At 53.9% G+C, this 14066-nt stretch overlaps 1 protein-coding gene across 1 annotated transcript in view; it reads right to left on the bottom strand.

Annotated features, from left to right (window-relative positions):
• The window catches only part of BCR (BCR activator of RhoGEF and GTPase), a 123563-nt gene extending 110780 nt beyond the window's left edge, over positions 1-12783 (bottom strand). The window contains exon 1 of the mRNA XM_025982712.2: positions 11268-12783. Within this exon, the coding sequence (XP_025838497.2) occupies positions 11268-12591 (1324 nt within the window). The 5' untranslated portion in view covers positions 12592-12783. The remainder of the gene's footprint in view (positions 1-11267) is intronic.
• Positions 12784-14066: the final 1283 nt, after the last annotated feature.

Raw genomic sequence — 14066 nt, 5'->3', positions numbered from 1 at the left:
AACAAGTGGATGGCTTAGTCTTTCACCTAACACCTCAAACAACTCAGCAATGAGGGTCCCTATGAGAGGAAAATGCAAGACTCTGCAAATGTAGCATGCTACCCGAAGCACAGACTGCTCTTCTCCCTTGAGCGGAGGCCTCGGTCAGCTCAGCCTCTGGGGGGGCTTACTGTCCAGCTACCACCCAGGCCCGGCGCCAAAAGGCTTAAAAGGAAGACACTGAAAACGTGATGTGAAGTGACACAAGCCAGACACAAAAACACAAGTGCTGCGGGAGTCCACTTGTATGAGGTCCCTAGAGCGAAAGCAGAATGGTGGGGGCCACGGGCTGGGAAGGGGGAGGAAGAATGGAGAGTCGTTGTTTACGTGGACAGTTTCAGTCTGGGATGATGAAACGGTTCTGGAGAGGGATGGTGCTGATAGTTGCAAAATAGTGTGAAAGTGTCTAATGCTACTGAACTGAATGCTTAATGATTCAAATGATACATTTTACATTCTGATATTTCACTGCAATCAGAACAGGGGCAGGGCACCCAGGGGAAGACCATAGTCCTCCTCGAGGTCTGAGGATGGAAAACGCTGCCTCTGAACAAGCAGGTTCCTGATGGACAGACCTGTGAGGTGGAGCCTCAGGCTGGAGGCTGAATCATGTCCCGCTGAGCCTAGCAAACTCAGCCACCGCATGGCTTCTGGCATCCCATCTCCCCGGGGCTGTCCCCCAAGGAAAAGGAGGCTCCCCTAGTCCCTCCAGAACCTCTACACACAGTCCTCTCAAGGCTCAAGGTCTGACCCGGACCCTCATGAGCCAGCAGAGTGTGCCCAGGCAGTAGCCAGAGCCTGGCTACCAGTGTACCAAAATGCTCTCTAGAACATTAGTCAGCTGCCAAAAGGAATGAAGTGCTGATGCATTATACAACAGGGATGAACCCCGCAACCTTATTCTCAGTGAAAGATGCCAGACACAAAAGGCCGTATGTTACACAATTCCATTCACGTGAAACGTTCAGAAAAGGCAAGTGTAGGGGTGCCTGGGTGGCGCAGTGGGTTAAGCATCCAACTCTGGGTTGCAGCTCAGGTCATGATCTCAGGGTCGGGAGATCGAGCCCCATGTCGGGCTCCGTACTAAGCAGGGAGTGTGCTTGAGAGTGTCTCTCTTAAAAATAAATAAGTAAAATATTTTTTTAAAAAAGAGAGAAAAGGCAAATCTACAGACAGAAAGTAGAATGGTGGGTGCCAGGGGCTGTGAGAGGGGGTGGTCAGGGCAGCTGAAGGGAACCGTTTCCTTCTGAGGTGATGAAAATTTTTTCTAATATTAGACAGTGGTGATGCTTGTGTAACTGTGAATATACTAAAAAACACTAACTTGTACACTGTAAATGAGTGAATTCTGTGGTGTGAATTCTATCTCAGCCATTTTTTAAAAAGATTATTTATTTGAGAGAGTGCACATGTGCATGTGTGTCACACACATGTGGGAGGAGCAGAGGGAGAGACTCTGAAGCCAACTTCCTGCTGGGTGCGGAGCCCCATGAGGGACTTGATCTCACCACCCTGACATCATGACCTAAGCCAAAATCACGGGTTGGATGCTTAACCGACTGAGCCACCCAGGCGCCTCTCCATCTCCAAAATTTAACAAAGAGCATCATCAGTCAGAAATATATAGCTCCTCATTGATAGGGTGTAAGAGGGAAACCAGAGATTCGCCTGCCCACCATCATCCCCGGCACCAGACAGGATGGAAACTACATTTGCCCCTAGGTCTCCAAGCACAAGGCTTTCTGGAGCTCCCAAAAAAGAACACAAGAAGAACCAAGACACAGAGCACCGCATGCCCCAGCTGTGCTGCAGGTTCAGCTGCCCCAGCCTCTCAGGGAGGGGGTGAGGTGTGGCTGGGCAACAGCAGACGGCAGTGGTGACTGCAGGCCACCCTGATTCCCCTGATGCTCTGGGGGAAACATCACCCAGCTCTTTCCCTGTGCCCCCACCACTCACAGTGGGGGCCATTTCCTCATCTCTTCCCACCTGCCCCAGGGGCTGCCCCACACACCTCAGGGCCCCTGCCAGGGCTATGCCCAGATCTCCAGTATCCTCCCCAACTGTTCACAAGGCAACGCCCTCTGGTCTGTAAAGCATCAGGCAATCTGCAGACACAGCACAGCCTGTATATGCCCAAGCATTAATAATTTTCAGAGCTTCCCGTCTTCCTCCTCTATTTTCTATTAAAATAAGAAAGTCTATGGTTTTTATTTCCTCTCTTGAGGTCTCACAATCACTAAAAGTGAGAACAAAGTGGTTCTAAGCTTTCCCTCCATCAACTTGTGGGGGAGGGCGCTCTATGAGAATAATCAAGAGGTCTCTCTCTTCCTCCAGCCTCTAGCTCTGAGGCCCCAAAAGCCAGGAGGGCACACAATCACAAACGCTGCAAGAGGACCTCACACTATCCACCATGGAAGAGGATATGGCCTAGGATAGAGGGCTTCAGTGTGTAGTCCCAGGTACTCTGGGCTGATGGAACTTCACATCTGGGGTCATGAGGCAGAAAAATACATGTTGCACATTTAAGATGCAAGAACTCCACTCAACCCCAGAGGACACACTATGAGAGGGAACAGAGACCCCTGGGTCCCCCTAGAGCTCATACTGGGTACTCTTGCTGAGCAAAGCGAGTAAAATGGCCTGCACCTCTTAAATTATGCATTTTTCCTTTTAAATCTCTCACTAAGTGATGTGCAATCAACCAGCATCAGATGCCTGAGGGGGTGACTCCATGAGACCAGACAGGGGGCCAGACCTCCAGGGACCACCCACTCTATGGACTCATGTTCCCTCAAAGCCTCCCAAGGAGGGGGTCATGCTCTTCCGCCCACAGAATCAACACCCTGCGCAGGACCACACCCCGGATCTACCTATATCATCTGCATTCTTTCCTCAGACAAGGTTGACATATGTTGCCTCTAGGTTGCATCTAGAATATCCACCTTGTCACTTGTAAGCATATGTGCATGTGTACCCTTCCTGCTCTACCAACATTCCATCTGACCCAGCAGCATATTCTAAATGGAGCATGTCAGGCCTTTAAAACGAAGTGAATCTTCAAAGGCTCTTCTTAAACCAAGAGGTATTTGAGTGAAGGATCCCCCCAGGCTGCTCCATCCCTGGTTTTGCTGTGGCTGGAACAGCAAGTCTTTCTCCCTCTCCTCCAGTATCCTCTCGAGTCTCCTGGCCAGCCAGAGACAATTCTTCCCTAATGCTCCCTGGGCCACATACTGATCCTCTGTGCATGTGGCCAGCCATCTCTGTGCATCCTCCCAGCCAGGCCCTGACCCTCTGCAGCTCACACCAGAGCACAGTCAGCATCCACCAACCCCCACCCTCAGCTCAGACAGATGGGCAGCGTTCTCCGGCCTATTTGTCCTCTTGGTCTCCTTGCCACATAATTTTGCTGGCGATCTCTTTAGCAAAGTGCCCCAGGAGAACATAGGGAGAGTGAGGAAATTTTCTGAGAAATTTGCAAGGAGAAAGGAGAAAAACAACTTTCTTAGGTAGCTGATGCCTTTGTGGACCTGCCCAAAGGCTGGGGACCAGATGATGCCTATCACAGCACTTAGGTTTATGTGGCTATCTCCCCAGCAGACCGAAAATGACCTGCTAGGGAGCCTGTCTCCTGACACTCAGCACCATTCCTGTCTGAAACGTGTTTGCTGAACATCCCCTCCACCTACTGGGGGAGGGGGAGGAGGTCACCCTGTACCCACACTCCTGTGATTGGCATCACTTCACGGCCTAAGGAGAGAGGCCGGCACCAGCCCCTCCACCAACTGCCTGACCCCGGGCAGGTGCATTTGTCTCACACCCCCTCAGACCCAGTCAGCTGATGGCATATAATTAAGTTAACAATCTTGCTCCAGCTATGTCACAAGAATGTTCTGCGGGCACATGAAACAGCCTTCACCAAAGCTGTAGTTGCTACACAAGTGGGGCCTCCCAGTCTCCCTGCACCAGACCTCAGGAGGCACATCTCTGAACTCGTCAGCTGTGTCTCCCTTGGGCACCAGCCTCCATCTCTATCTACAGTCATTTTGCAAGGTCACCGTAGCAAGCGCTAGAATCCAAGACAGCTAATTAACAGGCCCCTGTCTGAGGACTTGGGAAGCTCTCTAAGCCTCAGCAAAGAAGGAAAAATAATCTCCAGATAATTTCCAAAGCTAACAAGTTTCCTTCCTAGGGCACCTGTATCACTGGGCTCCCGAAAATCTGATATTGCTTATCTGATGGGGGAATGTGGGATTAAGAAGAACAGGGAAGGGGCGCCTGGGTGGCTCAGTGGTTGAACATCTGCGTTTGGCTCAGGTTGTGATCCCAGGGTCCTGGGATAGAGTCCCACATTGGGCTCCCCGCAGGGAGCCTGCTTCTCCTTCTGCCTGTTGTCTCTGCTTCTCTCTTTGTCTCTCATGAATAAATAAATAAATAATTTTTTTAAAAAAGAAAAAGAACAGGAAAGAGTCTGAGCAAACAGAGACCCCAGAAATGGACTCTCCTCTGCCTTTGACCTACAAACATCCACAACACCCAAGACACAGACTGATCCATGTGGGCTCAGGACATCCTTCATCAAACATGATTAAGAACTTAGAGTGAGGCAAATCCTAGGACACAGAGGCAGGTAGGACCTTGTCTTAAGGTTCTCACTACCCTGGAGAAGGAAGCCAGCCAGACACAGGATTAACAGGAAATCGCTGCAAACATACAGCAAAAGAAAGATATACAGTTAGGGAAGACGCCAGGATATCACAAAGACTTTATTTTTGTGTGTTGGTTTTTATTTTACTTAAAATTTTTTTTTTTTTTTTTTTTTTTTTGGTGCGTGTATGTTAGTTTTTGGAGCTCAGCCTCTCTACAAAGCCATGAGTAAAAAGCAAGAGAAAATTTCCATGTAGACAATGCCTGGCACACAATAGATAGTCAATAAATAGTTTCTGAGTGACTGAATGGGGAGAGGTGGTTGTCTTACTAATAGAGAGGCAGGTAAAGAAGAAAGATTTGGGGAAGCGTTGTGTTTCTAACCTAAAATTTTAAAGAAAAAACAAAAATCAAAGAATTGAAAAAAAGGGATCTTAGCAATGATGAGGTCTAAACACTAACTTCTTAGGCAAGGAGCAAGGTGTAGCAACCTGTGAAGCATGAGGACACAGCTCTCCTGACGCCAGGCTGTGTTTTCTTGGCTCGAGGCTGCCGTAGCATCAAACAACACATTACTCAAATTCTTCCTAAAACATGGTTGGTGAGGCCAGCACAAGCACCATCTCTCTCTGCCATGGCAGCTTTTCCTCTGCTCCCAATCAGGGACTCACTGAGTGTTGTGAACTGAACTGTATCACCCGCAAATTCATATGCTGAAGCCCTAACCCCCAGTACCTCGAAATGTGACTGTATTTGGAGATGCGGGTCTTTAAAGAGGTAATTAAAACGGGGTCGTGAAGGTCAGGTCCAAACTCAATATGACTTGTGTCCTTATAAGAAGAGGACGTTTTGGACACACAGAGAGACACTGGGAGTGCCCAAGCACAGAGGAAGAGGCATGTGGGTGGGGGGTGGAGAGGAGCCCAAGCAGGGGTGCATCTGTAAGTCAAGCCAAGGAGAGAGGCCTCGGAGGAAACCAACTCTGCCATCACATTGTTGTACTACTGGCCTCTAAAATAAAGAGAAAATAAATTCCTGTTATTTAAGCCACCCCGTCTGTTGTGTTTTGTTACAGCAGCCCTAGCAAACTAATACCGTGAGCCACTTCAAATACGTGGGTGTGAAAGCCAAGGCAATATCGCCATGACTAACAGGTATTTTCCTAAACATATCTATTAAGGGCCAGAAATGGGAATTAAGGATGAGAATACTGCTCCTGGCAACTCCAAAACCCTACTTGAGTGAAATAAACCAGACACAGAAGGACAGCTATTATGGGACTCCACTGACAAGAGGGACCTAGGATAACCCCTCACAGGGACAGAGAGTAGAGTGGTGGTTGGCAGGGGCTGAGATGGAGGGAGGATGACTTAGTGCTGAATGGGGGGCAGAGTTTCAGTTTTATAAGATGAAAAAGTTCTGGACGTGGATGGTGGTGATGGTTGCATAACAGTGTGAATGTACTTAATGACACCAAATTATAAACTTAAGGATGGTTAAAATGACACATTTGGTTATTGACGTTGTATCACAGTTAAAAAAACAAACCTATCACATGTTATATAAGTAACATTTTAACTTAGTTTACTCCATTGCTTTCAAAGTAAAAAACAAAACAAAACAAAAACAACAAAAACACTAAAACAAAACAAAAAACAAACTCAAAACAAAACCCTACATGATTGTATTCTAGTCAGGGTGAGGGACCCTGGGTGGGACTCAATTAATTAAACCCACCACCGCCACCTCTTGAACCTTGATCTAAAAGTGGCCACAAGGGTGCCTGCATGGTACAGTCAGTTAAGTGTCTGACTCTTGGTTTCAGTCCAGATCATGATCTCAGTGTTGTGGGAACAAGCCCTGTGTTGGGCTCGCCGCTCACCAGGGAATCTGCTTGAGATTCTCTCTCCCTCTGCTCCTTCCCAAAATAAATAAGTCTGGGGGGAAAAAAAGGCAGCTGCAGTTGAAACTTCAGGTTTGACAACCTGAAGATGGAAGATGCCCATCCATTTACTGTGCATAAGGAAGCCCTTCGAACCACAGCGGTGAGCTGCAGTGTGGCCTCAAGCACTGCTATGTCTTCTCCCAACTGGGCCGAGCATATGGCTCACCTGGATGCTTTATCCTAGTGAGGGCCGCAGTCACACACACAGGGCCACAGGACTCCCAGCCAAGGAGGGCAGGTGGCCACTGAACCCAGAAGGCATATCCCCTGGACCCACACAAATTAACAGCACTCCCAGTTAGCTCCTTTAGTGAAACATTCCAGAATATTTCACTCTGTTCCCAAAACGAAGCCATCCATTCTGTAATCAGAAAACTCTTGTAAAATTTGAACCAGACTCTGTTTCCACATTGTTGATGACTTAGTGGTCTTAGACTCCACCTAGCTTGTTCTGTCCACTCTGTCTCTGTTCATGGAGAGAAGCCTGTACTTAGTTGAAGGGTGATCACAGGGTCTGATTTAAAGAGATGATGATCAGGCCAATGCAAGGCCTGAGTGACCTTTTCCTGGCCCAGAATTACTCAATCTAACTGGTGGCCAGTCCACTCAATCCCCCCATGGAGAAACAAAGCAATGATCATTCTGGTGACAACACACTGCCAGAATCCAAAGGGCAAATTAAACTGCTTAATAGAGATGTAAAAACACAGGGCAGCAACTCATCTGAGAACCCATAAAGAAGCACAAGATCTGGGGTCAGGACTCACGACTAATACTTGGAAAGGGGCCAAGGGACACGGGGACTGAGTGTTCAGATCAAGTATTCCTCAGACCTGTGGGGCACCTGGTTGGCTCAGGCGTTAGAGCCTGCAACTCTTGATCTCAGGGTTGTGATTCGAGCTCCACATTGGGTGCCAAGATTACTTAAAAATAATTTTAAAGTCTTAAAAAAAAAAAATTCTTCAGACCTAAAAGAGTGAAGGTTCTTGAGTTGTCTGGTTTCTCTTGTGAAGAGCTCACCAAAACTCTCAGAAAGCGAAATCCAAGAACAGGAATGGAGTCAGAGATAGGTAGAGCAGGTAAGATGCTTCCCAATGACTGGCACACCTTCCCAGCTTCTCAACTCCCCAACTCACCCCTAGAGCTGTGAAAAGGAGGAAGGGAATCATCTAGTACATGCTATGTGTTCAGCTTGGAGCCAGGCTCCCTGGGAGACCCGGAAATGAACCAGGGATCCCTGCCTTCAAAACATACACTCTGAAAAAGAAAAACAAAACAAAACAAAAAAAACCCATACACTCTGTGTTACCGTGTGGATAAACATTGGGGAGATGACACTAAGTGAAATAAGCCAGACGTCGTAGATGGACAGATCCTGTAGGACTCTGTTTATATGAGGTACTAAGAGCAGTCGAATCATAGAAACAGAAAGCACAGTGCTGGTTTTCAGGAGCTCAAGGAGGGGAAATGGGGAGCTGTCATTTGGTGGAGACAGTTTTAGCTGGGGAAGAGGAAAAGAGTTCTGGAGATGGATGGTGCTGATGGGTGCACAACAATGCGAATGTGCCTGATGCCAACGAACTTGACACTTAAACACGGCTCAGATGGGTTAAGATGGTAAATTTTGTTACAAATATTTAATTGAAGTAAAAAAAAATGTATATATATATATATATAGTTTAGAGTCATAGGAGGCTTACATGGGTGCCCCAGAGCCTTTGCTCCCACTACTCCTCAGGGCGGTCAGCTTTCCCCACCCTCTGCCGCTAGACATGTGCTGACAGGCAAGGCCTCTCTCCAGTGCTGCTGCCTCCAGAAGCTTCCCTGATCTCACTCCCTCTGAACACATAAATAGTGTGTGTGTTCCTATCTCCCATTAGCATGTCAGCTCCCAGATGGCAAGGACTATACTTTCCTTCCATGTAGCCTGCAAGGCAGAAAAGGAAGGGCTCACACAGAGCAGGGCTCACAGCTGACCGACCCTGACTGTGTGGAGAGGAAGGACCCCCGGACCAATCTCATCATGATTCTCAGGTGCGGTGTAGGGCGATTCAAAGACCACCCACCCTACGGTGGCCAGGTTCAGGAAGGAACGGATCTGCATTCCCACAGGGACCCGGAACTCCTGGAATCCCAGCTCTGCCACTTCCTGGTTTTGTCCTTACCTACAGTTGGGCAGACCTACCGCAAGGTGAGGTGAGAGCCTGCGAAGGGCCCTGCATGAGGCACACTGTCACCATGCCTGGCACACAGTGGTAGGTCGTCATTTCAGCTTCTTCCCTCCAACACCAGGGGCCCTCAACTCAAAAATAGGAGAGCACATTCAGCCAAAGGGATTCTGACGTTATGATTCTGCTGCTGTGAAAAATTAGGGTGCTTCCACTCCCTCCCACGCTGTGATTTTCCTCACTGGTCCTCTGCAGGGTGCAGCCCTGGCCAGCAGGCCCCACGGCCATCTAAAGAACATCAGGAAGTAGTCTGGAAAGAGACAGATGGCTTTGCTAGCACAGGCTCTCTCCTTCCCCTCCAGCCACAATGCTCAGAAGAGTGCTGAGTAGAGTTAAAAGCTCCTAGAGCTAAAAAAAAAAAAAAAACCAGTTTTAAAACCTACAGGAGAGAGAACACAGGGTGTTGAAGACATTCAGGGAAAGATCCAGAATATCCTAAGAGTGAGGTTTAAGCTGTAAAATTAACCCCTTGGCCATTTCCTGAGAACCTGTCCTGGGCTACACACAGAACCAGGGTCACACGTCTGCAGCAGCTGATGAGAAGGGAAGAGGTACCGAAGGTCGACCTACTGAAACACATTCCATCCAACCTGTCCCCGCTTTCTGGAAACTCAGAATTCACCATCAGCAAGAGAATACCATTTCAGATTGCAGGTCTCCATGAAAACCTCTTATTTTCTTTATTAACAATGTTCTCCTGCATCTTGGCGCTGAAGGCCAGTTCAAGCTGGCTCACTCAGTCGACAGCTGGTCCGACAAGGCTGGTGCCCAGTGACCACAGGGCAATCCTCCAGACCCCAGGGGAGCTGATGTGCCTGCAAAGCAGGCCTCTAAATACTACAGCCTTCCACCCCCCAGGGAGGGACCTAAGGGATGCAGCTGGGTCAGACCACAGGTCTTAGTGGCAGGCCACAGCCTCCCCCAGCTGCAACTGGAAGATCAGCAACTGGATGCACCTAAAACAAACAGGACAGAGCTGATCACAAAAAGACCACTTGACAGAGCCAAAAATAGCTTTCCTTGTTTCAAGAGGATTCTGACGATGGAAGCACATACATACAACTCCATCAGCAGAAAAAGAAAAATCGATGGAGCAGAAAATCGGATCAGCCTAATAGGGACCAGGACTCCAAGACATTGCCCACAGCCTCACAACCCTCAGCCCACCCAAATCCCACACCTACCCACCTGCTTCTTACTCCAGTCTTACAAACTGTGCCTGGACCTCAAAACTCAGTCCCATCACCCCAGAGGTCACGTGCAAGATCTCACAGGTTTCATCTTAGGACCAAAGGTCAGACCATGGATTAGAAGGCCAAGATGAGCACCAGTGTACAATTCATCCTTGGGAAGACAGGGAGGCAAGAGTGGACGAAAGGATCAGAAAATGGAGCTGGGGGCAGCCTGGGTGGCTCAGTGGTTTAGCACCGCCTTCGGCCCAGGGCGTGATCCTGGAGACCCAGGATCGAGTCCCACGTCGGGCTCCCTGCCTCCCTGCATGGAGCCTGCTTCTCCCTCTGCCTGTGTCTCTGCCTCTCTCTCTCTCTGTGTGTGTCTCCCATGAATAAATAAATAAAATCTTTAAAAAAAAAAAAAAAAAAAGAAAGAAAGAAAAAAAAATGGAGCTGGGGTAAGATACACACAGGAGCCCTATAGGTGAGTAATGATGGGTGATGTCTCCCATCAGAGCCAGGCAAATCAGAACAGGTGTGGCTCTGCTTCAGCCCTGGATAAAATCTTCACCCCTGTTGATGTGCAGTGGTCCACTGAGTCAGAACTGCCTGTCACCTCACTTCCTCATAATTCCTATTTTCACCTGCCCTGACTTGCATTCGGGCTGCTAGTCAGCAAGCAAATCTGACACTCCAATGGCCTGGGAGCAAGCTAGCACATCTCGGGTTCCCCAGAAGTGTCTTGTAACTCTTCCAGGACAGGAACAGTTGGGGTGGCAGGGAATTCCCAAGACACAGATCAAGCCCCACTAAAAGTACCTGATCTGGAAGACAGAGATGGCCACCTCTCAATACCATGACCCACTGCCTACCCAGAGTGCAGTGATCAAGGGGCAAGATCACTGCCCGGGGCACCCTGGTCCCAACCCACAGAGTAGTCTCACGAGACGCACACCACTCTAGAACCAAAGGAACAGCCACCTACCATTCCCACACGCTGCCCCTCCCAACCCAATCAATCCCAGGCCAAGCCCTGGGAACCTGCATTCAGGAGGAAGTGGAGGATGGCATTTGTTCAGGTGCAGGATTCAGCGTGAATCCTTGCTGTCCACAGCAGCAGGTGGAAATCGGTCCACAAAGTATCTACCCGTTTCTCCCCTGCTTAACGCACCCTCTTCCCTTGCAATGGTTTCCAGCCAGGGTGCAGGTGTGCCCACCCAAGGTGGTGCAGGTACCCACCTGCGTCTCCATGGAAGGTGCCATCCTGAGGCAGCCTGCCCGACAAGCTGTCCCCGTCGCTGGGCCAGATCTGCCCCGTCTTGCGGACGCCCACGATGGTGGCCTCGGCCACGATGACCTGGCCCTGCCGGTGCCGCTTATGGCACTGCGGCGTCGGGGGGCTGCTGCTGTCGAAGGACTGCTGGGAGTTCTGCGACGGGGAGCGGCTTTTGTCTCGGAACATGCGGTAGGTGGTGGGGCTGGGGGACACGCGGCTAGACTGGCCCGAGGAGAAGTCCTCCTCGCTGGAGGTGAGGTTCTCGTTGGAGCTGCAGTCCGGGGTGTAGCCGCCTCCGCTGTCCTCAAAGCTCCGAGGGGAGTAGGACCTGCGGGGCCAGGTAAGGCGCTTCTCCTGCTCCGAGGTGCTCTGGCTGCGCAGCAGTGGGCCCCTGCCGTCCCCTTCCATCATCATGCCCCCGACGTAGATGCTCTGGTAGGGCTGGTACTCCAGGGGCGGCCAGGGGGGCCTGCCGCCGCCGTCGGCGCTGATGAGGTTGTCCTTCAGGAAGCGGGGGTTCAGCTCCGCGTCCTCGTAGTCGCCGTCGAGGCCGCAGCTGCTCTCGGAGGAGCGGCCCCGGCACGAGGGCCTGGGCGCGTCGGCCAGGCCGGGCCCGGCGCCGAGCTGGGCCTTCCTGCGCTCCATCTGCATGGCCTGGCTGCCCAGTGAGCTGATCCGGTCCGACACGTCTTTGTCGTTGACCTTCACCAGGCCGCGCTCGTGGTGGAACTCGACGTTCACGTAGAAGGGCTTCTCGGGCTCCGCCGCCCCGGGGCCGTGGCCCTTGCGGACCCTCTCAAAGTTGGACCTGAGCGCGGCCACGCTGGTGGGGGCGCCGCGCTCCTCGCGGTCCGCGGGCCTGCGGGCGGCCGCGGGCCGGGCCTTGCTGGGGGAGCCCTCTCCGTCGGGCCGCGGCTCGGGCTGCTCGGCGGGCGGCGGGTCGGCGCCGTCGGCGGGCGGGGGCGGGGGCGGGGGCGGGGGCGGGGGCGCGGGCGGCGGGCGCGGCGCGGGCGCGCGGGGCTCGGCGGCGCCGTCGGGGGGCTGCGCGGCGCGGCGGAAGCCCCAGCGCTGCCGGTCGTAGCTCTTCTTCTCCTTGGCCAGCAGCGTCTGCAGGTAGATCATGCGGAAGCGCTCCTGGTTCACCTCCTGCTCCAGGCGCCGGATGGAGGCCTTGCAGCGCTCCAGCTCTTGCTCGATGTCGCCCACCGAGCGCAGCTCCATGCGCGGCGGCTCGGAGTCCGGGAACTGCGCCTTCCACGCCTCGGCGAAGCCCACGGGGTCCACCATGGCGCGGCCGGCCTCACCTGCGCCGCCCGGCTGCGCGCGGGGCCCGCCTCAGCGGCGGAGCGCCGACCTCTGCGGGCCCGGCCCGGGGCTCCGGGCCGCCCCCATGGCCCCGCGCGGCGGCCGAACAATGCCCGCCCCCTCCCGGGCGGCAGGTGAGGCGGCGGCCGGCTGCGCTCCCCGGGGCGGCGCGGGGCGGCGCGGGGCGGGGGCGGGGCGGGGCGGGCGGGCGGGGGAGGGGCGCGGGGCGGCGCGGGGCCGCGCGGGGCGGGGGAGGGGCGGCGCGGGGCGGGGGAGGGGCGCGGGGCGGGGGAGGGGCCGCGCGCCGCTATTGTGTGCGGGCTTCCCGGCGCGGCGCCCGGCTGCCCCCGCTCGGCCCTGCGCCGCGCCCCCCACGGCCGCCGCCGCGCGTCCTCGGCTCTGGCTCCCGCGCCGCGCCCCGGCCCGGCCGCCGCCTCCCCGCCGCCGCGCTCGCCCGGGCCGCTCTCGCCGCGCTCCCGCCCGGCCCGCACTCGGCGCCGCAGGAAGGGGAGGGCCGGGGGGCGGTGGCCGCGGCGCGGCTGCCGGAGCCGGGCGGGCCTCTTAAAGGGGCCGCGCGGAGGGCTCCGGGCGGGGGCGGGGGCGGGGGCGGGGGGCGCCGAGAGGCCGCGCCCCCTCCCGGCCGCCGCCGCGCCTGGGCTTCCGCGCGCGGGGAAGCTCAGTGCCCCCGGCGGTGGCGCACTCTGGGGACGGGAACACCTGGATCCTCGCTTCTCCGCAGCCCGGCGGCCGCTCCGCAGCGTCGGGGCTGAGCTGTCTGGGAGCCGCACGCGGGGCCCGGAGGAGCGGGTGGTCCGGGGGAGGCAGGGAGCCAAGCCAGCAGCGCCCTGTGGTCTTGGGGTGCGTGATGCAACAGCTGCCATAGGGCCTGGGCGCAGCGCTGATCAGCAGGAATTTCTCCCCGTGGCTCACCGGACACGCACATCGCCCTCCCTGCGGTCCGGAGCTGTGTGTTTGCCGGCTGGCCTCTCCCGGGCTTCAGAGGCCAGCCTCGTTTTTTCCCCGGGTTGCCTGACTCGGAACTTAGGTTTAGTCTCCCCCCTAAGGGGGTCTCCAGTCTCCACCAGAACCCTCAGGATCCGGGGGAAGAGAGGACAGCCCAGGGCCGGCAGGGAACCCAAATCATCGCTTGTAGCCCAGGGAAGCCCAGAGATCCTGGACACACAGCAGAGAGCACACTTCAGGGTGTCTGGTGGGCACCGGGTGAAAATACCCAAACCGGCCTGCTGAGTGAAGAAACAAGAAACAGGATTAGTCAACCAAAGAACTGGGCCTGAGTCCTGACCACCTCCGCCTCTGTGCCTCAGTTTCCTTTCGCCTGGAAACAGGAACAAGGATACCTGTCTCCAAGGGCTGTTGACCCTTGGTGAATGTGAGGGGTTATCTTGGCCCCCTCCCCAGGTCCAGTGCCACCCGGAACAGATGCCCCAGCATCTCAT

Source organism: Vulpes vulpes, chromosome 10 (genome assembly GCF_048418805.1).
Source record: "Vulpes vulpes isolate BD-2025 chromosome 10, VulVul3, whole genome shotgun sequence".
In the NCBI taxonomy this organism is placed as follows: domain Eukaryota; kingdom Metazoa; phylum Chordata; class Mammalia; order Carnivora; family Canidae; genus Vulpes; species Vulpes vulpes.
This window is presented reverse-complemented; position numbering and strand designations above follow the sequence as displayed.